General features: G+C 33.8%; 1 protein-coding gene across 1 annotated transcript; it reads left to right on the forward strand.

The window, feature by feature from the left end:
- Positions 1-331: 331 nt before the first annotated feature.
- On the forward strand, positions 332-26,842 carry LOC132549728 (centrosomal protein of 162 kDa-like). Its single transcript, XM_060213683.1, has 34 exons — positions 332-391; positions 1,024-1,180; positions 1,416-1,579; positions 2,913-2,927; positions 5,678-5,747; positions 6,261-6,297; positions 6,745-6,794; positions 7,268-7,323; positions 7,555-7,761; positions 8,053-8,086; positions 8,698-8,847; positions 9,578-9,601; positions 12,246-12,413; positions 12,933-13,079; positions 13,407-13,549; positions 13,931-13,954; positions 15,539-15,761; positions 16,113-16,415; positions 16,679-16,806; positions 17,101-17,248; positions 17,521-17,633; positions 18,053-18,294; positions 18,906-19,056; positions 19,378-19,527; positions 20,365-20,526; positions 20,887-20,970; positions 21,231-21,452; positions 21,975-22,200; positions 22,632-22,811; positions 24,328-24,482; positions 24,945-25,052; positions 25,211-25,327; positions 25,900-26,049; positions 26,327-26,842. The coding sequence occupies exons 1-34, from the start codon at positions 332-334 to the stop codon at positions 26,597-26,599; spliced, it is 4,641 nt and encodes a 1,546-aa protein (XP_060069666.1). The 3' UTR covers positions 26,600-26,842.
- The last annotated feature ends 845 nt before the right edge of the window (positions 26,843-27,687 follow it).

Genomic DNA, 27,687 nt, shown 5'->3' on the forward strand with positions numbered 1-27,687 from the left:
GCAATGATTTTTGGGACTCAAATATTTAACTTCCTGACACAAGTTTTTTCCTGTGTAACTAGCTCAAATTTTGAGAACCCATCTCTCTTTTTAATTTGTAACAGGAAAACCTTGATTTTAAAACTGGTGCTATGGACTTGCCAAAACAGAAATCCTTCAAAAGTGACTGTAATGCTAAAAGTAACTGCATATTTCTAGTAAATATTGATATGACAAGATTATGAAATATATAAGCTTGAAACAGACTGGTAATCCATTTTAAACTTTGTTTCCCAGAATTAATTATAGAGCTGTTTAATTTTTCTTATAAAAGGTTGCACACTCAACAATCATGCCACCAAAAGGAAAGAAGAAAGATTTTGATCGACAGTTCGAGGCATTTTTGAAGGAGGTATGTATATATCAACACAAGATACTGTATGTTCTTTCTCCCATTCTCTGATCAGTGTGACAACTCACATTTTCCAAATTCACTTTGTTTTAGCTTAATAGGAACATTGCTAAACCTCAACAATACTATGGAAGTTTAAAGTACAGGTAACAATCCTAACCTCAACTAATGGGAGATTTTCCCTTCAGTCAAGCTGTCAAGTGTCCAGTTAGAGATTGCATGATCTCAAGTTCAAGCCCAAACAGGAACAGATATTTTTCATTATGCCTTCATAATTCATATTTAATCACTCACAGAGTAGAAATTTGAGGAAAATGAGATGCTTACTTGAAGATAGAACTTGGGTTGTAGATGGCCATTATATATACATATACTGTTTTTGCACAAACCCAACTTGATATACTGTTTTTGCACAAACCGAACTTTTATTGGGGATGGTTTTGTTTTATATTGTTTAACTTCTTATCAACAGCTATGGTCATATGTAACCAAATTGAGGACAATGTACAAGGTGTACTGTATAATGTAAAAAAAAAACCCAAAAAAACCCCATAATTTCTCAATAATTATGTTCAGAAGTTCTTATTTCTAACTTTGTGTTTTAAGTTTTTAGCTGTGTTTTGTCATTGCAGTCTATTTCATCAGATGATGGATCTCTTGATTCTGCCAAAGTCAGCAAACATTTAGGTCTAAAAGAACAGACAACACCAAAGGGCAAAAGCAAGCCGTGGTGGATGCAGAGTGATGACGATGATGATGACGAAGACATGGGAGCCAACTTTGGCACAGGTTTAACATTCATCAAGCTTTTATCATGATTAGATCACTTTAATATATTTAAAACTGTGGAATGCTAAATGATAAATGATGAAACTTGAAATTGTCGCTATTGTCGACATGTAATAGGGTTGTCAAAGAATATATGGTTGGTTTTTTTAGAAGTCTAACAATGATAGACTACTTATATAAATGTGATAAAACAAAAATCTAGCTTATGAATTATAAATATTTTGGTTTTAATCAGGCAAGACATCAAGTGGAAAAAGCTTTCTTAAGAAAAAGAAGCCAGCAGAACCCAAACATAGTACCCCAAAACAGACCCCCAACACACCAGTAAAACCTACCACCCCAGAACTTACACCTGAGGAGAAACAAGGGCGGCAGAAGGCTCGCACTGGCAAGAAAGAGGTGTGTACACATTACTAAAGACAGGGTTGGTTATTATAAATACACAATATTCTCTAAATTAATATATTTATCCAGTAGTGTTTTCTTTAAACCAGCCAAATGTAGGGATATTAACATTGTTTAAACGTGATGTTTGCATAAAGATGTTTTGTAAATGTATAGAAGTAATTAGCAATGTTTTATATGTAATAGGAATGATTTATAAATAGTCATGTCACATAGAAATCCTACTAGTACATTTATTGTAGCAGTGTGTAGTTCCTACTGATCCTGTTTGGTTGTGGTATTTGTGCATTAAACAATCTTCAAATCATGCTTTTAGATTAGATATGTACACATTAATTTGAAGAGATTAGTGGATTTTTCCCGTTTATTTGAAAGTTTGTTTTAGAGATATATTGCTAGAGTAGTGATATGTTGCTGTTATTGTAAAGTATGTGTAATCTGTGCTGTTGTGTTGTCATTTTTTTTCTACCTGTATATTGGTCAGTAGATTTGCCTGTTACCTACAATGTATTTGATATTATCTTTTCACTTCTAAATGTTGTGTGCATGTTATTCTTAGCAGTATTCACAGATATAATAAATGTTGTGAGTGGTTTAAAATGTTATCAGGGGTGTGAATTTGATACATATTCATGTAAAGGGATGTGAAAGTTTGTTTAGATTACCAGGTAATAGCTATCAGAATGTTTTGGGGGAAAATGAACTGGACTTTATTTCCAGAATATCCTTACGTTTTTGCAAGGATTTATGTTAAAGCTGCATGTTTCCAGCCATTGAAACTGCACATCCCTGATGTATATCTTCACAGCCATATTAAATGTGTTCATGTTTCCTGTAATACTTTAAACATTAGGGTAACCACAAAGAAAATATGAAAATATCAACACAGGAAACTTAACAATGTTTTGAATACACTTTCTCTTGATTACACTTTCAATTAAATGTATTCAGATGGGAAGATAAAAAAGATTAGATACTGCTCACTGGAAGATATTGCCAGCATGTTTGCAGGGAAGACAAAACAGGTTCACTTTATATGGTTAGGACAAGCATGGTGTATTTTACAATCTTTTACAAAAGAATGACAAGGTAGAACAATATCAAGCATTGTTTTACATAGACCTGACAAATTTTCTTAAAAAAATATTCAAATTTAACTTTTTAGATTAAACGGAAAATGGAAGTTATTCAAATCAGGCAAAAATGTGAATTTATCTGCTAGGAGTGATAAGAAACATGAACATGTGAACATTAAACTTTTTTATTTAAAAGTGGATGTTGTTAATAGCCTGTGTGTCTGTATCTGCATGATGCCCTTTATTTACAGATGACCCATTTAAAGGTAAACTTGTTGTCATGGTATTTCTTAGAAAACTTTCTACGTTTACCATTATATAATTCTATATCTACATATATATTTTTTTCATTATCTATTCTTCTGTTGTATTCTGCACATTTAGTTTAAGCATGGTACACATAAATGCCAAATATAAATCTGTGTTTTGATCAATTCATCTGCACATTTGGGTAAAAATAGTCCATTCCAGAACAAAAAGGACAAAATTACACAGATTTTTGTGTATGGCATTTATATGAGCATGAACATTTCTAGTTGTTTTTCCTGTATTAGTTAGTAGAGCACACATTTAGATAGTTGGTTATGGGACAATATTTCAGTGGAATCTGTTTTACATGATTTGTTTACTCCATCGACAATAATACTTTATCAAGGCCTGATTTGTGCTTTCAGACATCTTGTCTAATTCAACATAAATGCTGTAACTCTGTTTCTATCAGTAAGGTCTTAATATCACCATTTTTGGCATCATGTTAAATTCAACATTTATTTAATTCTGTAGTTCTGTTTCTTTCAAATAAACTCTAATCTATGTTTCCAAGCATCCTGCCCAGTTCACTGTAATGCTGTAACAATCTATGTTTCCAAGCATCCTGTCCAGTTCACTGTAATGCTGTAACAATCTATGTTTCCAAGCATCCTGTCCAGTTCACTGTAATGCTGTAACAATCTATGTTTCCAAGCATCCTGTCCAGTTCACTGTAATGCTGTAACATAATTTCTTCCATGTTCTGTTCATTCTGAACAATAAACTGTATACCTAAGGATGTCAAATAAATTAGAGAGGTCTCTTCTCAGTGTAGGATAAAATCATATTTGTCTCACCTACCTTATATTTGCCTACCTCACGTAAAAAAAAATATCTACATTTTCAGACAATTCCACAGTGCTTAGTGATGTACAACCTTTGGGATTATATGATGGTTTTACAAACAATTGCCTAGTCTTCCTGGGAAACAAATTTAATTCAAATGAAACTAATAAAAATCCAACTAAATTTAACAATCGACACATGACATCGTCTCAAGACAAGTATGAAAGGCCAGTGTATAGGAAAAGTAGGACATTAAGAATACGGAAAGCTTCTACAATACCAGTACTTAACAAGATGCCTATTCCTTGATTAAGAATGTAGTAAATTAGGATTTTGTATATGAAATATTGATTAGAAAAATATTGATCAATGTCTCAAAGACAAAATATATAATGTGATTTAATAGAAGGTATAGCATTAGATTCAGCAGAAACCCTATTTAATCATATTAACATTTAATATTTAGTAACTAACAGAGTGTGCTATCTAACATTGTATCCCTGTTATATTGCCAGCGTTAACAGTCTGATTTAGCCTCTATAACATGGTCTGGTAACATAGAGCAGGGAGTATTTCATGGTATTGGCATATCACATACAATTTGACATTATACAAGAAAAAGGTTGGGGAGCTAAAATATCACTACTTTCATATCAATTGGAGAAACTGCTGCTTGGACGTATATCTATAGCAATCTCTAGATGATATGGTAAATAAAATCTTACATGCCTTTCCATGTCACTTGATTCTAAGTAGTTTTCAGCATGTAATTTTCACAGAAATGTTGTCAAATCTTCTGTTTATATTTTGTTTTTACTGTGATACTATGTCTTTAGTTCAAGTCCTATATAACTTGTTACCATACATAAGCATTATATCCACTGTTGACATTTCAATAGAAATTTTTTTTTTTTTTTTTAAATAGATAATACAAGGCAGTTATGTGTTATATTGGGGTAGAGATATATGATAAAGCTACTTTTGTGTTGTTTACAAAACTCCCAGTAAGGATGAATCATTTTACAAATATACAATTTTTTCATTTTTTTTTTTCCAAACTTGCTTGGCATATTTTCAATAGAAGTCCCTTTTCTCTTATTGAATGCTTGCTGAAATATATATATATATTGTTTATATGGCTCCTACACTGCAATTCCAATAACAATGTTTGGTGTGAAGCATTTGAAAGTATTATCACATTGCAACCAGCCTACTGATTATACACTGAGCAGTAAATACCACCAAAGTTCCTTGCTAAAGTTTGATAAGAAGTTTTGAAATAATGAGTTGCAGATAGGTTTAAAATCACCTCTTTGAAGAAATAATTTTGTTTAAAGTAGGCGGTTCTTGTCTGATCAGTTATCATTCATACTATACTTGATACATGATTCTTCAATACTTTTAATTGAACACAAATCAAATTTCACAGATCATACATCTATCTTGTCTTCTGTCATCAAATCCTCATTTTAATCCAAAGGAGATTTTTTCAATTCAAACCTTGAATATTCATGGAAGACATTTGTGATTCTCACAACATCCTCTTAGGAATCATCAGGTGATTTTCAACATGAAATCATCTCTGGCTCACAAGAAACAGAGGTTTGATAAATATGTATCAAATAGAACTTGATTACTGAATGAAGTATGAACTGTTTTAAATAGAACAGTCATTATCCATTACAATAATGAATTCCATCATCTTCTCCAAAGTGTTATCCAGACATGATGCTGGACATACTGTGGGTATTACAAAACACAGATCAGTTAGAAAAGTTCAGTTGTCCACATAGTGTTTGAATAGCACATTGATATATTGCCTGTTAAATTTGTGATTATTGCATTTAAAGTCAGTTTGGGATTTACCATTTTAATTTTAAAACATTCTCTGTATTCCGAAACTTGATTTTCTGTTCAGCAGACCAAGCAGAGAGGAGTGCGGGGCCGGGGAGATACAGGGACATCAATGAGCAAAGACAGTCTGGAAGATAGTGAGTGAAAGTTAAAATGATATTGATATAATGATATTAAAATAGATACGGTTGAATGTGTAGGCAGACATTATATGGGTATTGTGGTACTCCTATACAGATTTTGTAAAATTTCTACATAGTTCATAATATGCTGAGGAAACAGTTTCAGTACATACATGTAATTTTGTCTGGTAAAAAACACTCAAGATGCAAAACATTCGTTTCCAAAACTAATTTCAATACAAGTGCAGAAATTTCAAAATTTTCAAGATTGTGTTTTGTCTACAGGAATGATAGCCTTCCAGTATGAAGAAATTTATATGATTTTTATCATTTCCAAACGACTCTTTACAGCAAAACAAAACAAATATCCATTTTGGTCTTATTTGGAGGTCACAACAGAACTTCAAATTTGTTTGTCCTTAGACATTCCAGTAGGTCAATGCATATGTATGTACAAATCATCTATTCTTTGTCTTGTCCAGTCCTGTTTTTGTTACTAACAATATCTTAAACTTTGTTTATTTGCAGTATCTGAGAAATCGGAAGAGGACAGCAATAAAGATAAGTATGTGGTTGATTCATCTCTTGTTGTTGTTGTTGTTTTTGTTGTTTTTGTTGTTGTTGTTGTTGTTGTTGTTGGGAATAGCATTTTGCTAACTTAAGGACTTGCATCAGTTCCATGTCTCCTAAGAGTTTAAATATTGTTCATGTGTTTTGCTATTCTCCCATAAAAACATTCTTGTTCTGGAAGAAATATTTAGTCATTTGAAAATAGTAGATTATCATGACAATAATGACTTTAAAACACTATAAACATACATATTTTTGCAGTTACCTTATTTTAGAAATATTAATGCTGAAGATGTTGCTAAATCTAAGTATCATTTCAATAACTGCCGTTTTTGTTACCTCACATATTCCTAAAGTTTTTCCAATATTCATGTCATATTAGGCGCTTGGATGTAGGCCATACTTAAGTGTCATATTACATGCTTGTATTTCAACATTTTAGACAAGTTGCTGCAGCAGGAAAGGAAAGTAGCTTTGGGTCAGATAAAACAAGTAAGAGTCTTCAAATCTGATATAGGAAATTATTTGTCACTGTTAAATCATTATTAGGTTTTAATCGTATGCATACATATCCTGTGGTTTGTTTTATGGAAATATAATATTTTTGGGAGGGGGTTTTAAAACCTGGTGTTTTTTCTGGTTCTTTTGTCATTCCATTTTTGTAAACACTATACTCACCAGGGCTCTCACACCCCATTTTGGGCCTGGGGCCCTTAGAATTGGGAAAAGTAATGGTGTTTTCCTCAGAATTTGGAAAACTTGGGGTCTAAATTGGGAAAAAAAGATACTATTTTGCATTGGGAATGGGGCCGAATATCAGGCCCAAATCTGGCAGATCGAGAGCCCTGCTCACTAATTTTATGACAGACATTTAAATTCCTTGTGATTTCCATATTTTATACCTAGCTTTTCGCTTGGTCACTGGAATTTCGATCGTAAGCTGTAACTTATTGTTTTATTCCCAGGTCGACCAGGGTTAGAAACACTCGATGAAATAAGAGATAAAGAAAATTTCTTTCGAGTAAGTATGCAATTCAATTTTACTATACTATTTTTCAGTAGGTTTGTGAACTTGAAAGCAAGGAAAGCTTTTATTTGTATTTGTTTTGTTGGGCATAAAGTAGCTCAGTGAATAATGATAATGTTTTCTGATACAAATTGTTAGATATCAATTATTATTATAACTATGTCAAGTATAAGGATCTAGAACTATTTCTATGGATGGTCTTTGAGATTATTGTTTGTTTTCTAGGACCTGGAGAGAAATGCTGATGGAACAGTAGACTACCAGCGACTGAACCAGGACCTGAGTCAGTCAGCCACGACCATGTCTCCTGAGGGTGCTGCTAAAACTGCAGCTACTCTTGCTGCCCTGGAGGATATTGAGGAAGATAAGCCACTAGCTACTCGAGGTTATAAACCTTTCGATCCTCAGCAATCTGACGATCAGATCACTCAGGTAAGGTCTCAGTGATATCAAAAATAACTGTTACATTGAATTTATTTGACACGTTCTGTCAGGACATTGTAACACCAGACAACAGAGATGTTACGGATACATCTCTAACTGGAAAGCACTTCAGATTGAAAAAAAACCTTAACAATCAAGCAAAAACCAAAGAAACAAAATATATATACATGGATTTCAGTTTGTGATATCTAATCCCTCAATGACTTTTTTTTGTAGGTACAATATTAATTGTTTGTGGGATACCAGTTGGTTTTATTTAGATATATTTTATTGTTGTAGGACCCTTCTCAAAAGCCAAGCATGTTGTCAAAAGGTATGTGAAAATCTGTGTTTATTTAATTCATGTGGAATACAGGTGTCATTTGTTAGAACAGTTAAACCAATATGGCATTCAATATTTTTATTTTTTTTTTTTTTTTGGTGGTTGGGGGGGGGGTTGAGGGGATGGGGGTGAGAATTATACCTTGTCCTTTGTTTGTATTGTATGTAGAACATGCTATATAATGAGTTAAAATATTGGGGTATTGCAATCGCGCACGGCATTTGCATATCGCTTATTATCTCAAAAACTACATCACCGGTCATCACCATTTTCACTGGGGATGTTGGGCCTATGGACCTACACAACCCATTCTTGAGATAACTTTCCACTCACCCCAACCACACATTTCCAACTTTATAATAAGGCTGTGGGGTATTACCCGCATTTGCAGAGCTATATTTGTGTACAGGTAACATGCCTTAAAATGATTCAGTGATTTTCTCCTAAATGGTCCATTGAATTTCATTCCAGCACTCTTTTCTGATATTTTGATACTTCAATAGGTCGGAGACACATGCATTTTTCTAATCCATCTGAAGAACTTAAATAACACTTGAATAGATAACACAGATTGCAATGACAACTGTTTGTATTAATACCAGTATCACTGATGGATTCCTTGGAGTCTACGATGAACACAACTGGGTCGCCGATGGTTGGTCGTAGTGGCATCCATGAAAAAGCCTCAGGGGATCAAGGAATTCCTGATGAGGTAGATGGTCCAGGTGGTCGTCAGTCAGGACCTCACACAGGTAGGTCAAAGGCATGTGTGTAGGTTGTGTGAGTCAGAGCATTTTAAACTTAAACTAAGTGGATGTAGATATATATTGTGTAGTAGCTAATTGTTAATAAAAAAATGTTTTTAACATGCCTTGTAATTTATTGGTATATACATAATATTTGTCATTTTTTTCGTTGGTATATGTGAATAAATCTGGTGAAAATTCCTGGTTATTTTCATTGGTTTCTTTTGTCTAAAATTCTTTCCAAAGATACATATAAAATAAGTAACATGTATCCTTAATGAAAAGTCAAAGACTTCACACCGATCAAATTGCTTGGAATTATCCTCAATTTAAAGTGCCATTTTAGAACACAAAAGATGTGTAAATGTGAAAGTCAATAAAAAATTTATAATCTGTACTTCAAGAAAATCTTTTCCAATAATTTGACTGTAATTCAAGAATATTTCTGAGGTTTGTTTCCTTTAAAAGTGTTTTGCAACCTGTTTGATATTGTGAATTGGATGACTTCTGTGTTGTAACATCGTGCAGTGAATCATCTCAATTCATATTTGATGCGTTTGTGAATCATGATATCATTGTAAATATGACCTTAATGGTTTCATTATTTTTCATGTACAATTTCCTGATGATTGTTAGAAGTCTTACTTTTGTAGTGTCAGATTTCAGACTTTTTTTTCTCACTTTGATAATAATGTCTTTGTTTCTACTGTTCTCATCATTTTCTTCCTGTGATCAGACATGTCTCCAGAAAATACCTGTGGTATACACCTTTCCTTTTTGTGTGTTGTCTCTGTGTTGTTTCCCTCATTGCATCCACCTAAAACAATTTTTATTTTCCTGAAAAAGATTGATCGTGCACTTGATGAACTCCCTTCTCCTCATGCATATTCATACAAATCATTTATTGAGATAGCCATTTATGTTCTCGTTCTTTACAAGCTCATCAGAAATCAGTTTATCTACTTCACAGATTCTTAGAAAATGACTTACCTGAGAACACAAAACTGAAATTCTAGTGATTTATCTCTACATAGATAAACATGTTGGTTAAATTTTCTACCCTGCTCCTTTGTATAACAAGCAGAATTCAACCCCTCCAACTACATTCTACTATGATTAAGGAGTGTTTTAACTCTGAGCACAAAAACACCTTGGATGTACATCACATGATTGCTCCACCAAACCTGTTTTATCATCATTCTAAATCATCCATTTACATCTCTTAATTATTCACATTTTTTTTTCTTTGTGATCACTTTATGCTGCGTTGTCCGTATTCTTTGTTCATCGTACTACATACACAATACATATACATTTGTATGTGATTTGTTGTTTGCATGTGTGGAACACCTTCATTGAGGAAAATCATCCTTACACATCTACATTACAATGACATTGCATGTGACTGAAGTAAATTTGCTACTCCTAGTACAGAATGCCTGTGTGATTTGTTTCATCAAATCTAAACTTAAGATTTCAATATCATTTGTGAAAATAATCTAACATGAACTTGTACTTTAGCTCACATTATAAGGTGCATACACATTTATAATTTGCAGAATTTTTTTTTTAGAAGAGGGATGGGGGGGGTCTAAAAATAAATATTTTCTTAAATTTTCGGAGAATGAATTTTGCCACCTAGTATAGACACTTAGCTTGATCAAACTGTGTTTTACTGAAGAAAAACAATGTTGTTTTCACAAAGTTTGTTTCTTATGAAAACTACCATTTGAAACCTGACATCCTATATCATTGATTGATAGAGGTTTTCTCACAGGGTGCAATATGGAGTTCTACTGTATAGTTTGAATGTGAATATTTTGTACAAAAGTTGTACTTATTCTTGATGTTACACTTTAGAGAAAATAGGTTAGAAATTTTCGTTTGTCTCTGTGTTGTTATAAAAACCATTGAATTACAAAGTACATTTTCTCATGGGATTTGCACATTTATTAATAAATTTAATAGTTACTTATTTCAAACATTTTTTTAATTGGTATCCAAATGAAATGAGGTTAATAAAGTTTTGAAATTGCCTTTTGTAAGAATGATATAAAAAGGACATCTAAACATCCAATATTTTGCTCATAATCTAATACTCTTAATTATTTAAATGAAAAATAATTTGAAATGATAGTTTCTTCATGGAACTTTGACTCTGTAAAAGTTATAAAATGTGTTTAATTATTTCTAGTTGTTCAGTGGAATTCTGATACATATTGTAATGTGTGTTTCATGAAAAAATGAAATAAAAGGACTTCAGTAATTTTATAATAGTGACAAACATAATTTGCTTTTAGTTAATAAGGACAAGACATCTGATTGAACCAATAATATCATTTATGACTACAGTAAATGTAATTTACCTCAATGAATTTTTATATAAATCCTACTAGGTGATGTTCATGACAATGGTGAACTCATAGAATCGACTTTTTGAAGTGCTACAGTATACATTTGTTACTTTATAACAGAGAAAATCAAAGTCCTGTACAAATTTTTGTCTAAGTTTTAAATGTTTAGCTGCATCAGAGAATAACCCTAATTTAAAAAAAAAAAATTTTTTTGCAGCAAAACTCAAAATTATATATCAATTATAGTACATGTATGTGTGGTTAGTTGATAACATTCATCTTGGTGTTGTTAAGAAGTCACATCTCGAACCAACAAAGCATGATATTTTGCATTTGGAATTAGGATTAGCTATTGTGTACATTTAACAAATCTGCTTTTGTCTGATAAGTGCATTGCATGAGTGTAATTGCAACAATTTGTAATCCATTAATTTTGTTGTTTGTATCTCATAACATCGTCACTTGATAAAGGATGAGAAAAATTACCGATGAAAAATAATCTGTCGGTGTGTTGGATCTTTTCTCCCTGTAGATATTTTCTGTTGTCAGGTAAAAATATGATATAAGTAATAACTACAATAGTTGGATGATTAGGTAATTGTGCTTCATCCTATGTCTATGTTCATAACATTGTCTATATCTAAAATTTAAAAAAAATCAAATTAAGAGACGTGTTATGTATTAAAACATCATTGGAAATGTGAGATGATAAATTCCAGTTGCTAATTTGAGAATCATGAAAATGTAAGTTTACTCTTTAATATCAAATATCAGAGGATGGCATTTAGTTACATATATTGCTACTTTCTCCCTTTTCAAAATTTCTTTAAGAATCAGAAACATAATACTGATAGTAGAAATTTTGGAGATAAGAATAATGAAATATATGCACAAACTTGAGTTTTGAGTTTCCTATCCTTTTAGTATGAAGGGATAATGGGATGGTTTCAGTATGTTTATTTACTTTTTGGCAAAATATGGGTAATGTTTCAGATTTTCATTAGATATGTCGAGTAACTTAATTTTAAGAGTTGTGTGTGCTTCTTACAGGGTTTATGGGTACGACCACCAGCCACGAGATAGAGGCACTTCACAAGGCCTTGAGAGAGGTGGGATTATCGCCCACTATTTACAATGACTCCCAGCCATTCGATCTCTCCTCTCAGGGTAACCGTTCAACCACGGAGATGGTACAGAAGTTACTAAGTGGAGAACCAGGTAGGCTGTCATTACTTTTGTTTGATTTTGCATCAATAGGAACTTGACTCTAAAAAGTCTAATGTTATAAAAATGTGTGGTGTTTGTTCTGATAGGACATTGCACTGTTTCAAATCCATCCCACACAAAATACACCTAGAAATACTCATAACAGAAACCTCCAGTGTCTGTGTATATACACGTATAAATTACATTTGAATTAGATGTTTCCTTGAATTATCAACCATATTTACATTAGTGATTATGAAGATACCAGGCACTGACGAATGAGCAACAAGCTCTTTCAAAATCCATCAAAAATAATCTCATGTGAAAATGTAAGACATTTCTCATTCACTAATCCTATTGATGTATGTAGGTCATGAAAAATTGTACCAAATTTCAAAACTTTGCTCTTTTCATGTATTCAAAATGTTTAATAATGATAGATTTATTTTTAGAACATGCACTGAAAGAGAATATTTTAGATTCTTTACCTGTTTCAGTCGAGATTTTCCCTCTTGTTTCTTGTCACTATAGGTAAGCAGAGAAATGTAGAGGAGATACTCAAGGAAATGGAACAGATAGAAAAGAAATCCAAAGAAAACCAGTTAGAGGATTTAGATGTTGAGCTTCTGTCAGACAGATCCAGACGAAGGAGTCCTTACAGTCCAAAGAGTCCAAGAAGTGAGTAACGACTTCATCATTAAGAGTCTATGGTGTATAGTCTACATATATATCGTCAATAAGACAGACATTACAAATACAAATTTTTCAGAAATTCTTCTTTTTAATTCAGAAAAATTCAGAATATATTTTCAGAAACTGAAGTTACATTCTATATATTGACACTCAAGATATTCAGGAGTTACCAGAATGTGTAACATAAAGTTAGATTGGATTTTCTGAAGTTCAAAGTCCTATAGTATATATTTATGAAGAAACACTAATTGATATACAGGAAGAGAATATGATATGAATGAGTGTAGTAATGTGTCTTGTGTTATGTTGCAGGTTTAGAGAGACAGCGTCGAGTAGATCAGGAAGAAGGAACAGGCACAAGGGGTCAGGAGTACTCTCCAGTCCCAGACTCTGCTCGGGGCTTTGACCAGTCACATACAGAGGACACAGAAAGATACAATCCCGTAACACAAGTGGTATGTCACAAAAACTGATATTGTAGTAGAATTTACAATATACTGATAACATCAGATACCCCAATAATAAATCTGTATTAATTTGTAGCTGTTTAGTTAGCTGAATTTTCAGAATCAGAAAATTCTATTTGATTCTGTTTATAAAAGAAATTGAAGTAGCTGTGATATAGATTTTCAGTTTAATTTCCGTATTGATTCAAGAAAACATGAATATATGTTTTGATAAATGAAAAAAGAAAATAGAAATTATTTCAAAAACTCCTAGCTATAAACAGATCTCATGTTTTGCATCTTTCTCGGGGGTCTTTGCACTGGTAATATTAGATGAAAGGTTGTATAGTTTATTATTTGTATGTAATTTTTTATTGCTTTAACCTGAAGCCTGATTCAAAGAGTACACCTGATGTAAGTACACAGCTAGCAATGCTTGCCTTGTGTCGGATACTGCACTTCAGGACCACACAGCAATTATGACACACCCACCATGTGTCAAAACCCTTGGCTATAAACACAGTTGTCTGCCCTTTTTAACTTTTATTGATATTTATCTCCCCTCTCTATGTTGTGTAACGCTACAAATCTTGATTACCTTGATATTCTCTGGTATTTGTTATGTGTTACCTTTTAAATAACTGCATATAATTTAAATGATCATACATGACGCCAAAATACTGGTGGATTGTCTGTGAGAGAATGCCAAGTGATATGAAAAGTCATGTAGACAGAAAACAGTGACCAACCATGTTAAATAATAATATTTTAAAAGGAAAATACAAGAAAGAATCTTTACTAATATCCTGCTGATTCCAGGGTGTAGCATTACCCCCTTTTGTCCCTCTCATAGGCAGAACCTAGACTAATATCCTGCTGATTCCAAGGTATAGCATTACCCCCTTTTGTACCTCTCATAGGCAGAACCTGGACTAATATCCTGCTGATTCCAAGGTGTAGCATTACCCCCTTTTGTACCTCTCATAGGCAGAACCTAGACTGATATCCTACTGATTCCAAGGTGTAGCATTACCCCCTTTTGTCCCTCTCATAGACACTGATTCCTTGGTTTGGCGTTTCCCCTTTTGTCCCTCTCATATGCAGTCTTGATGACCTTTGCTCCTTTTGGCAATACTAGTAACATTTGCATAGTGCTTAAAACAAAAGCTTTTTTTTATAAAGGGTAGAAGTAGGAAAATAACATGATTTGTTTGTTCACATCAATCAGCACTCCATGAACTATAAAATTGATTGTTGTGTTTGTTATGGATTTCAATGTGTTCACTGCTATCACATCAAATAAAGTAATATCCTTGTGATATTTTTTAATTGCATTCTAATAATCTAGATATACTGTTCTCACTTAGTTATAAAACATGCTGAAAGAAATTCATCATAGGTTTGTGTTTGATTATGAAACAATGTCTTGGTATTTTTATGATAGAAAACTAACCATTATAGTGCTTCACTTGCATGGAATTGCATTATTATGTACCTTGAAATTGAAAGGTAAAGATGGAGTTATTTGATAAATATTTACTTGCAGGGTTGATATATATATAATTAAACTTTAAAGAAACATTTTTTAAAGTACAACATAAGAAAAATCAATATAAGAAAACACCTATATGTAGGTATGTGTTTTGCTAGTTAAATAACATACCTTAATCGTTATTGGATACAATCAATGAAAAAAATTAAAGTACCTCAGTTGTGATGTGTATGTGTTCAGTAATAACAAATTGTACAATTGATGACATCATTGTTAAATGTGTTAAGATGATTAAGTAGAAGTTTGCAACGTAACAAAATGTTTTTAACTTCTTATTGGCCGTCAATTATAAAACAAAAAAGAGATAATCACCACATTTGTCATTTTCATAATAGTCATGTTCCTTTGATAGTCTACATTCATGATATGCTTACCAGATGATATAATATTTCAAGGGGAGATAACTGTTGATCACGTTTTTAACTTTTATTGTTGCTCTCTTATAGTCTATTATGGAAAGAGGACGTCAAAAGAAAAAAAAGACTAAAACAGAAAAGCCGAAAGATAAACCTTCTACTCAGGTTTCGCCAAGACGTCGACCTTCACCTAGGTCATCACTCAGGGGTAGTCAGTCAAGGTCACCATCAGCATCACCAAGGCGATGGATGTCACCAAGGTCACTTAGTAAAGAGGATCCAAGGTCAAGGTCACTTTCGCCTACAAAAACAGGTAGGTACTGCTGACGTTGGATTTATTTTGTGAATTTTTACACAAACACAATAATAATCAAAGTGGTAAATTGTGATACAGTCATAATTCTGATTTTGTTTTCTTCAGATGTTATTTTATAAATAGTGCATTGTATGTGATCTTGTGTATCTAGAGAAAGAATAGATTTCTTGAAATGTCCTCATCTGTTTATCAAATATTGATAACGCTGGAAAACATGTTGATATTGAACCTAAGGGAAAATATGAAAATAGCTCCAACTGTAAAATATTAAAATGTTCATGTTGACAGATTCATCTACCAAAACTTTTATTACGATGCAAACTTTACTAGCACTGCTTTTTTCTTTAGGTCTGAATTCAACCAAAAAGTTCTCACATGTGAAAAGTTCAGGATACGGCCAAAAATCATCTCCTAAGGGTAATAGTAGCCGTCCGCACAGTGCCCGAGATCCCTATCCTAGGGAGGAGAATGCGCAGGGCTCTGCCCCAGGTCCAGGGCAGGAAGATTTATCCAATACAAATCAGAATGCTCCAGTAAAGAAGGAAAAGAAAAAGGACAAAAGTAAATCCAAGAATTTCAAACACCAGTCATCTCGTAAACAACAGGCCCAGACATGGTCACCAGCAGAGGTCACCAAACAAAAAATTAAAGGTAGATTTGATGTTTGAATTATGGAATCATATTTTCATCATGTTGTTTAAGCAATTTTAATCTTGAAATGTGGCTGGTCTATTAACATCAGAAACCTTGTGAGTAGTAGTAGTGAAGTTCATCATCATCCTTATGCCTTCTGAACCTTGTGTCTGTTAAACCTTGAAATATCATAGATTATTTTATACATTTGTTCCACAGTTAATTTCAGAACCATTAATTGTTGTGTAAATTACACTGTGAAATGTCATGTTGGTATCTAGGGAGTGATTCACCAGTGTTTCGTAAGGAGAGGAACGGTCACAATGTGATGGAGACACAGCTGAAGGCATCAGTTGATTCTTTCGCTCAGTATATCAAGGACCATTTTACAGAATCAGATATGCCTCAGGTAATCCTCTTCAACTTTATTACAGTCTGCATTATGTCTTTTCTCTGTGAAAAATGTGGTTATGTCAGAAATGTGTCCTTATGAGAAATGTGACATTAACAGTACAATATGTGTATCTAAAACACTTATGTCTCGACATAGCAAAGCCGGGTATTTCTGAACAGTATTTTACGTGTCAGTACAAGAAAAAGTTGAGTTCATTCAGAAATATTTAGGTGTGGCAATTCATAACAAATAGAGCATGACATAGTTAATTTCAAATGACATGATAAACATAATGCTTGTGTACTGCAGGCTAAGTACTCTGAGGATGAGCCCTCCCTGGCCACCAGTTGGCGTGGTGACAAGACCAATGATCGGATGTCAGTTCAGCAAGAAGGGACTGATCAGGACTGGCAGAAGTTATATGAAGAAGAGAAAGCACTCAATATGAAGATCAAAGGTTTGTAATATACTGTAATTATATATTTCAAAAGTATTATCAGTTTTAAGAAGTACCTATAAGCAGTGAATGATAGGATGACAGTATAAATAGTTAATTAATCATTGCTTTGTCGACGCAGTGAAGCTCAGTGAATTCACCTTGATGTCAGGAAAAGCATCGTATTTTTCAGGCATATATATGTGGTACAGTATTGATCATGTGATGTACAGACAGATTTAATCATGTGATGTAACATGTGACCTTTTGATCATGTGATGTTCTTTTAACAGCTGACATGCTGTCAATGGAGAAGGAATATGACCGGATGCTGGAGAGTCAGAAACTAGAATTTGAAGATCAGATTTTCAAGCTCAAACAGGAAGTCTATGTACTGGCTGCCAAGGTAATTTCTCCTATTATAGAGATTCTGGAGTCATCTTGTCTTCTACCATTATGGATGAAAAGCTGAAACTGTACATAAAGCAACATCATTTCTAATTGTGGCTTTTCTCAGAGTAAAGTGGAGCTTTTCATTGATGTAGGAATGAAAAGTTTACTTCCATTTGAAATGTATGACATTACAAGTGTTTTATATCCCAGTTCTTTGGGTTGATAAGAGACTATAAACATGAATCACCAAATATTTTCTCATGGTTATATAAAAAAATTCAAATGGTCTATTGATCTAATTATAAAGAAATAATGATACCTTAAAACATATTGAAATACTGGTTTATAAGTTGTATTATTTAAGATGGAGTTCATGATTGGTATGATCAGTGTAACACAACTAATGGTAGGGAAATTTGTAACAACAAACAGGTACCTGACTCACAGTCCGAGATACAGAAACGTCTCACAGATAGGAAAGGAGAGGTTAGTCCAGACCAAATGGAGAAACTTGACCGTGAAATCCAGGAACAGGAGAAACTGATTGCTGGATACCAGCAGGAAAACAAACGATTGTACGAACAGCTCAAAGATCAACAGAAACAGGTCAAGGTCACAGAGGACAGAATGTTCACAGAGAACCAGAAAATGGCCACAGAGATTACCAACCTAAAGTGTGTACTTGACTATTTAGTTATTTATACAAAAAAGTTAATTTTCATGACATTGAGTTTTTTATTGAAAATGCTGTTCAGCTTAATTATTAGAAGTTGTCATGTTTAGTAGTTGTTGCTGCCTACATGTAATGAAGGTTCAATATTTGGAAACTGAAAATTAAACAGTCAACAATAACCTTGAGACAGCATCTGATTTAGGTTGATAAGTTTAGTTGTATTGAGTCTGAATGTTTTTAAGAAAACAAACTGTACATAGAACTTATTTGCAAAACATGTCGTTAGATTTTCATAAAGATGCTTGACAAGCAGACAGTTGCTTAAATTATTGGATATTCAACATGCCAATTCATATTATGTGTTTCCATAACCTATACCTAAAGAAAAACTGGCTTTTCTCTATAATTACATGATGATAAAAATCATTTCATACAAGTTGTCAGGTAAAATGATACTTGATATTTAAAAAAAAAAATATTCCATGAGCTTTAAGAATGAAAAATATTATAGCACTTACTATAAGTAACTTGATAAGTATTGTATAAATATGTAATATGTACCAGTGCATGATGAGTAAAGTACTGACCTAGTAAACTGTAACACTTATTCAGGACTAAGCTGGAGAGAAAGGAAGATGAAGTGAGAAGCAAAGGTATTATAACGAGTTTACCTGTCCAACAGAATATAGCTAAAGGTGACACGGCATCAGCTTTAGGGGCAGGCAGGATAGCCCAGCTTACAGCTGAACTTAGGGAGGCAAAGGTAGGAGAAATCTCTTTATCTGGCAATTGTCAGCACAAAATAAGGATAGGTGGTGATAGTGTCATAGCTCTAAATGGTTGCCTTAATGAACTTTAGTGGTTTTTCACAGCACAATATATGTAATATGTGATATATACCTACATTGTACCAATTTATGTTATAAGGCACAGTCAGTAAAAACATTTAGAATTTTCAATACATTAGGAATGTTCCAACAATTTAAGAATATTTGTCGTCATGTTGTGTGAGAGGAAAAAATTCAGCTGTAGTTCTGGACTTTGCTTGTAAGATACAATGACAATTATTGTCTTTCACCAACAGCGTCTGCAAGACAACTCTAATCGCGAACTAGAAGTTTTACAACGGAGTAAGATTGAGCTGGAGCAACACATTGACCAGTTGATCAAGGAACGTGAGTCATTGAGACAGAAGGTTGCTGAGGCCAAGTCACTTAAATCAGAAGAAGCCAGGGTGGGTAAAGGTTGCATTGTGGAGACAGAAAGAGATCATGATGAAGGAATCTTTACATAATTAGCCACAGAGTCAGGATAGTCAAACTTACTAATTTTATAGGGAGCCTAAATTACTCATTAATGGGGGTTAGTCACAGGGAGTGAAAACAAAATAAATAATATTACAGTCAGAGAGTCAAGATAAGTCATAGCTACTAAGTGTCACCGACTCACCTGATTTTGTGATATTAACCACATTATGACCTGGTCAGAATGTGGAAATTGTTAAAACAAATTTTTTTTTACCTTTGATCAATATTTAAGATTCAATTTTTAGATCTAAAATAGTCAAAATATGTTTAAACATGAAATAGAACAACATCTAAATACTTACAGATTATAAGGTTTTTATACCTGATGACCCTTTCAAACATCCTGTCACCCATGATTTTGAAGGCCATGAACAGATATTATCTAACAAGAGGTCGCCAACAGTGCTAATCAGTTTAAAAGTTTTCTGAGTCATCCAAGTGTTTTTTTAAGAAGGGGATCATGCTAATTATCTTTGGCTTAGATTGTTTTTTAAACCTATCTAAGATTATTCTTGTTAACTCTTTACATTAAGAAGCTAAATATGAGTTTATCCATTGACTACATGCAATAATTAAACCCTCTTTATAGTAAGCAGCTAAACTTCAGATACTTTTAGATAAACCAATCCCTAAATGATGCTTACTAACTGTCAAAAGATGAATTTTCCAGATGTAGTTATATTAATTATATTTGTTGGTGTGAAAATTTGACAAGCTGGATAAAAGATTGGTGATGTTTTGATGCTGACTTTAATTTTTTGTAGGTCATCGAAGATAAATTTAAATCAGAAAATGACCGACTCACCAGAAAGCTTAAATGGTATGCTGAAAACCAAAAACTATTGGACTCGGATGCAAAACGTTTAAAAGAGCAGGAAGAGGAAATAGCCAAACACAAACTACGGATTGAACATTTAACATCAGAAGTAATAACACTGTTTTTATTTGCAGTTGTGTTTAGTTAGTATTGCTTTCTGGTATAGAAATAATTAGTGTTTACAGTAAACTGTGAATTTTCCTTAGACTATTGAATGTCTCATATCAAATGAATGTTATACTAGTTAGCACTGCCGTGTGTCGGCTCTGATTTTAGCCTGTAATCCTTAAGGTACAAAAAAGTTATGATAATATTTCATGTTACTTCCAGCCTCTTTTTAATATGAAAATAAAACCCTTTTGATTCCATTCAATTTTAATGACTGCTGGCAGAATGGGCAAATTATTTTGTTAGCAGAGTTAACTGTAACCAATGATTATAAAATGAAATTTGAATCTGTTACTTACAGACAGGAAGGCGACTAGAGGACAACAAGGTGAGAGCTAAGGAGCGAGCCAATGATGCAAAAAGAATCCAAGATCTACAAAGACAGGTGAGAAATGTAACTCCTTTCAAAAGAGTTCCAAACTAAAATTTCTTTTATGACAGGTAAATACTGATTTTAATAATGAAATTTACACCCATATTTTTTTTAAATGTTCAAGTAATAATTAGAATTATTAGATTTTAGTCACTAAATCAGCCAGCCACTGGTATGGAAGGTAGCAAAAATAATTAAAACTTTGTAGGAGAAAGTGGTAGAATAAAAATATACATTGATGACCGTAATATTTACTTTGTTCTCCAAAATAGGTCAAAGAAATGGAAGGCATAATTCGACGGCGCCATCCCAACTCCCTTCCTGCTCTGATAATGACTGCTGCTGTTGCTCCTGATGATCAGCCAGCGACAAAGACACCCACAATGGGTGTCTTAGAGAGTCGTGTTAAGAAACTGGAGCTGGAATTGGAGGGCAAGGACATAGAGGCAGAGAAGATGCTACGTAGTGTGGAGCAGAAATATCTCAACATCAAGGTGAGGCACATGGCTTAAACTGGGTAGTAAAGCAGTCTACAGGGTTCTGAAAATAGTGTACTTCACTATTGTAACTGAGATGTAACCATGGTATTTATTTGTTGGATTTATTGCCCCAGGATCAGCCAGGGTCAATTTGAAGTGGAGTCAGCTTGTAGTAGCAAATGGCTACCTCACTGGACAATAACTAATAGGCGTTTTCATTCATTTTCCTTTGTTTAAAGTAATTAGGGTAAAATGTCTTGCCTGAGGACACAACCATGTAAGCACAGACTGGTCAGTTGCTCAGATTTCTGAGAAACACAATCCACCATGGATTGTGAGCAATGAACCACACATTTTGGATCTTAACCTTAGATTACGTAGCCCAACATACTTACCAAATGAACTATGGTGGCACTGACTATGTGTTTAGAAAATAAAACAATTTCAGAAAATTCATTGTCACTGTGAATATTTTAGTGAAGAGATAGGTTAGTTAATCAGTATTGTTTTATAATATTGAGAAATCATTTTTGATAGGTTCAGTACGAGGAACGCATACGTGATTTGGAGGCACAGTTGGCTATATATGTTCGTCCAGAGGACAATGCCCTGAAGGATTACGAGCACCCACACACACATGCTGTCGCCCTACAGAAGGAGTTGGATAGTGTTCGGGATAGATACAAGGCTAAAATCACAGAGCTGACAGAGGAAGTCAGCCGACTCAATGCTGAGATTGCCAAGGTCACAAAAGGACAGGAAGGTATTGATGAATTTATGATAGACAAATGATTTTTACAAAGTCTCGTATAAATCAAGTGACTGACTTAAGTTATGAAAACGGTTTGTTTTTGCCTCAGGCTGGACATTTGTTGTATGCTTTATCATAACAGCTAGTCTGGTTGAATGCATTTCATTTAATGTGTTGAAATTAAAAATTGTTGAAATTACTTGAAATGCTTCCACTGCACATATTTGATCATAGGATTTGGATTGATTTTGATTTTGAAAGTATTATTCTGATTCTCTTCCTTTAAAACAAAAATCTTGAAACATTTTCTGGAAAAGTTTTTAATGATGAATGCATTGTATAAAGATAATAAGGGTCTTTCAGCGTGTGATTTAACAATTACTTGCTTTTTCACTTCCTACTGTCTCAGTTTTATTAAATAAATGTTTATTTTTCAATTAAAGCTTCCTTGAAAAATGAGCAGAGTCTGTCCAAAAATAAAGAGACAGAGTACAAAGCTCAGATTCAGAAATTACAGCAGGACCTTGACAGTAAGTCACATGACCTTACTGTGGCAATGAAGACAGTGGACAGGCTACGTAAAGAGAAAAAATTGCCAGTTTCAGGTTCCCCTGGACCAAAAGGTAGGTTTTAAGGATGCAGAGTCGTCATCATGAAAAAGGTTTTATTGTTTGACTTCATGTGTATACTCCGATTGCTGAAGTCATGTGATGAATCAATGACTTCATGTGTATACTCAGATTGCTGAAGTCATGTGATGAATCAATGACTTCATGTGTATACTCAGATTGCTGAAGTCATGTGATGAATCAATGACTTCATGTGTATACTCAGATTGCTGAAGTCAGTTGATGAATCAATGACTTCATGTGTATATCCAGATTTCTGAAGTCATTTGATGAATCAACAAATGTTAAAAAGTAAGTATAGAATTTAGGTAACAAGTTCCATTAGTAGTATGTGTAACTAATAAGAACCAATACAAGAGCCACTTATAGACTTTCAGAGCAAACAGTAGTCAAAGAGAAAGGAAAAAATGCTAGCTGAAAATCTGAATAATTAACTCACAGATGTTCAATGTGACTTAATATGATTAAAGGTTTCTCTTTCAAGTACATCATGAATGGAAAGACGGGGAAGTTTTATGTCACTATAATGATCGTTATTTAAGATTATGGCATGTTCCTGAGGCATAGCGATAATATAAGTTGATGGCACACCAGGCCAAAGAGTAAGTGAACTTATAACATGATGTGACACTTATCATCTGTTCAGCATCTATGTTTCCTTTATAACAAGTTCTTCTCAGTAACCAAAAGGCCTTTATGCAGTAGGTTACCAATATGTGTCTGCCACAAGCTAGATTAACTACAAAGTTTGTTCAGATGAATGAACTAGATCCATTTTCAAGGTCACAGGGGTCAAATGTGAGCTACTTCTTAACTACAAAGAGGCCATGTGTACTGATATTGGACCTGTATAATGCTGGAATTTAGGGCTGCTAAGTTGATGAAATGAATTAGCTGGACCGATTTTTCTTGGTCCTAGGGGTGAAATATTACCAAATCTTCTTAATATCCAAGAAGTACAGGGCACTGACATTGGTCCTCTATCATGCATATATAGAAGGCTAACAAGTTTGCTTGAATGAATGACCTTAACCCCTTTTCAAGGTCAAAGGGGTCAAATGTTTTAAAATCTCCATACAACTCCTCAATGTCCAAGATGCTGATATCAGACTTCTAGCATGCATGGATGAAATGGCTATAAAGTTTGCCCAAATGAATGCTTTTGACCCACTTTCAGGATTAGAGGGGACATATGTGTTAATAAACAATTTCATTATATTGGACCTGTAGGATTCAGGAATGATTTGCCTTAACCTACTTTCAATTTCACAGGTTTTAAAATATGTGAAACCTTTGAAACACATTCTTTCCATGGTTTATGTTCATTATGTCAGAGATGAAATAATAAAACAACTTCATTTAGTATAGTTTGAAAACTACATTATTTCAACTGAAGATACATGTACTGTGCTAGGTGACTTTTGGTTTAAAATTGATAAAAACTTCTTGATAAAACTTTTTGTGATGATAACGACATTTCACTCCAGTTTACACTTGTGTATCATTCAAGCAGACAAGAACAGAAAGGGTAAACAGGCGTGGGAGGAAGAAGAGGCTTTATCACTGACTGATCGTGTCAACAGAGACAAACAATACCAACCTAACAGCTTTGCTGATAGCCAGATCACAGACACAATACAGGAGAATGAGTACCTCCGGTCTAAGGTGAGTACAGCATTACACAGTACAGGAGAATGAGTACCTCAGGTCTGAGGTGAGTACAGCATTACACAGTACAGGAGAATGAGTACCTCTGGTCTGAGGTGAGTACAGCATTACACAGTACAGGAGAATGAGTACCTCTGGTCTGAGGTGAGTACAGTGTTACACAGTACAGGAGAATGAGTACCTCAGTCTAAGGTGAGTACAGTATTACACAGTACAGGAGAATGAGTACCTCTGGTCTGAGGTGAGTACAGTGTTACACAGTACAGGAGAATGAGTACCTCTGGTCTGAGGTGAGTACAGCATTACACAGTACAGGAGAATGAGTACCTCAGGTCTAAGGTGAGTACAGTGTTACACAGTACAGGAGAATGAGTACCTCAGTCTAAGTTAAGAATGTGTACTTTGGTGTCAGGCAAATTAAAAATGATCCGTTATCATTGGTGATTTCTCTGTTAACAGGTTGAACAAATACAGTTAGCCTATGATGAGCAACGCTTAGAACTTCGTAAACTGCAGGCTGAATCTGAAGCTGTGGCTAGAAAGAGTCGTGAGGACTTTGAGGAGAGGGTAAGTCTACAGTTTCTAGTAACGAGAAAAATAATGTGAATATAATCATGATGTTTTGTAAAAGCAATGAAGTTACAGGAGATTACTTCAGGAATCGAGGTATTAGATCTTTATGTTTTTTAGGATATTGTTTTAAAACATAGATATTAACTTCACAGATAAATGTTCTGAGATCTTCCCATCAAAAAGAGTTCAGGAAAATGCTTGCTGACCAAGCCCTTAACCATTCTACTTCACGCATGGCAGAACTTCAGAGTAAAGTTGATGCACACGAGGTAAGAAAACAATGAAATATTTGTTTCATCTTTTGAAAATTTTACTCTAATCATTAGATATAAATTCATGTTTATCATGTCCCTGCCATATTAGTGCATATAGTATTGGTAATGTCCCTCCCATTCCATCCTGTCACACCATATCTACAGAATAATTGAACAGATTATCTTTATATTTATCTCATAGTTTCATAACCTCTTCAAGTTTATCAAGACAATGATACTTAAAAGCATAGGAATGAGGGAAGTTATGTCTGACAGGAAATTTGTGCCTTACATTTTATGTGACTTTAACCCTTTCGGCACTGTAGGCGACTAAAGTCGACATGCAGACAGGCCGCCGTAGGCGACTTTGGTCGACAAGTTAATATCTTTATTATTAGCCAAGATATGCTTGTTTCAGTAATGCTGCCATTATTTTATCTCATAGTTTTTACCTTTTCAAGAAAATATTTGATGCTGAGCTGTACATTGTGAGAGATATTTTGCGCCAAAAGAATTAATTTATCTTGGAATTTATGAGAAACTCAGTGGCATCTGAAGTGATAATGAATATATCTTGATGATTGAAGGTGCTGGTGCGTCATCTGAAAGAGAAACTGGTGAAGGCTGAGCTAGATAGTGAACAGGTTTCCATCCTGAAGATCCGAGAGGCAGGATTGAAAACACAGGTGGAAAAACTTCAAGAATGTCTGAAGGAGGCTAAACTATGTCAAACTCCAGTGAGTGTACAACCATGTAAAGCATATCATAGTGCCCAATATCCAGACTTCATTTATGTATATTAATTTTTATATTTATCTTTATAAAACCACTTTTAACGTTCAGACTTTTCAATTTCACTGTGATACACAATACAACTGTATTAAAAAAAGTGTCTGATCAAATCTCTCCCATGTAATGTATTAGTAAATTTGAATGTTTTAAATATTAATAATGTAGGACTGATTTTAAAAATGTTTGTGGAAACTGTTTTTTATTTTGTGATTACTTTTACAGGAAATGAAACATTTTGATTCCATCCACGAGAAGATTGTTCACATGGAGCAACGCCACGAACAGCGCGAAAAAGAGTTACAGGAAGTGATTAGAAATGCTAAACAAGTGGCTAGTGTTGAGTTAGAACAAGAAGTACAAAAATGGCGAAAAATTGTTGAAGCTAAAAATAAAGAAATTCTTAAATTTCGAACAGAATTGGATGCAATATTGGAAGTGTTACGGGTTTTACAGAGACAGGGTGTAGTAATACCAATCAGTGCTAGTGCCTCCTAACATTCAACTTATTGGTGTTAGTGGAGGCTTGATAGTCGAGGCTTGATAGGTATAAAGTAACACCATTACCAAGTGAGGAATTACGGATACATGAATCATGGGTATTTATCAAGTTCATCGTATACAAGTCCTGATTCATATAGTACGGATAGATTAATCTTTGTCCTGTCTTGTAAGGAGGAATTCAAAAGTACACTAAATATGTACATAAATGTCAGTCAGGGCACAATTGTTGAAAGCATTCATCGCTCAAAGAAAGGTATATTCAAATTCATAATATACAATTCAATGAAGAATGCTTCATATTTTAATGATTTCAAATCTCAACCCCTCCAAGCAGTCACATTAAAATATAATACTTTTTTCTTTGTGAATGGATAAAGAAATTTACGTTGACTTGAAATGAAGCCATTCGTGTCAACAGTTGTGCTCAGGCAGCACTACAGGCTTGCAATCTCCCCCAGAATGCATTGCAGTACCTTACATAACACCTCTGTTAATGGCTTATGCTATTTCAAGATTCTTAGAAAAACATGCTTGTATCAAAAAAGTTTTTTTTTTTTTTCTGTTTTGTTTGCATTTTGAAATTAAAGTTCGCTCATTTGGTATTTCATCTCGAGATACATGTTCATATACTGTGACATCAGTGAAAACTGATAGTGGTTTTGCTGCAATGTCGGCTCATTTATTCCCCAAAAGCACAAACGTTATTGTAAACACTGATCAATGACATAAAAAAAACAGTCTACAGGTTTTTCCTTTATTGATATAGTCAGGGATGCTGCCATATTTTGCCAGACATCAAATTTTGACCCTGATTGCGAGGTCAGCTAATTGGTAGGCCATGAGCCGTTGACAGAGGATAAGGAACAGCAACTCTTGTAGAGATTGACAAACTTGGTTCAATGCAAGCCAAATTATTATTATTGTACCCAGTTATTCAACACAGTTCAGTGTAGAATGTTTTATTATTTCTTTCTAACAGCGTAAGCTGTTATATATTTTTTTTAACAGCGTAAGCTGTTATATATTTTTTTTAACAGCGTAAGCTGTTATATATTTTTTTTAACAGCGTAAGCTGTTATATA

This window comes from Ylistrum balloti, unplaced genomic scaffold (assembly GCF_031769215.1).
Source record: "Ylistrum balloti isolate Yb309-2 unplaced genomic scaffold, AGI_CSIRO_Ybal_v1 Utg370076, whole genome shotgun sequence".
NCBI classification, from domain to species: domain Eukaryota; kingdom Metazoa; phylum Mollusca; class Bivalvia; order Pectinida; family Pectinidae; genus Ylistrum; species Ylistrum balloti.

Coding starts and splice junctions, on each gene's coding strand:
- LOC132549728 (XM_060213683.1), top strand. CDS start 332: ATGCCACCAAAAGGAAAGAAGAAAGATTTTGATCGACAGTTCGAGGCA. Junction 7,324..7,554: donor ATAAAGAAAATTTCTTTCGA/GTAAGTATGCAA, acceptor TTTGTTTTCTAG/GACCTGGAGAGAAATGCTGA. Junction 22,201..22,631: donor GGTCACAAAAGGACAGGAAG/GTATTGATGAAT, acceptor TTTCAATTAAAG/CTTCCTTGAAAAATGAGCAG.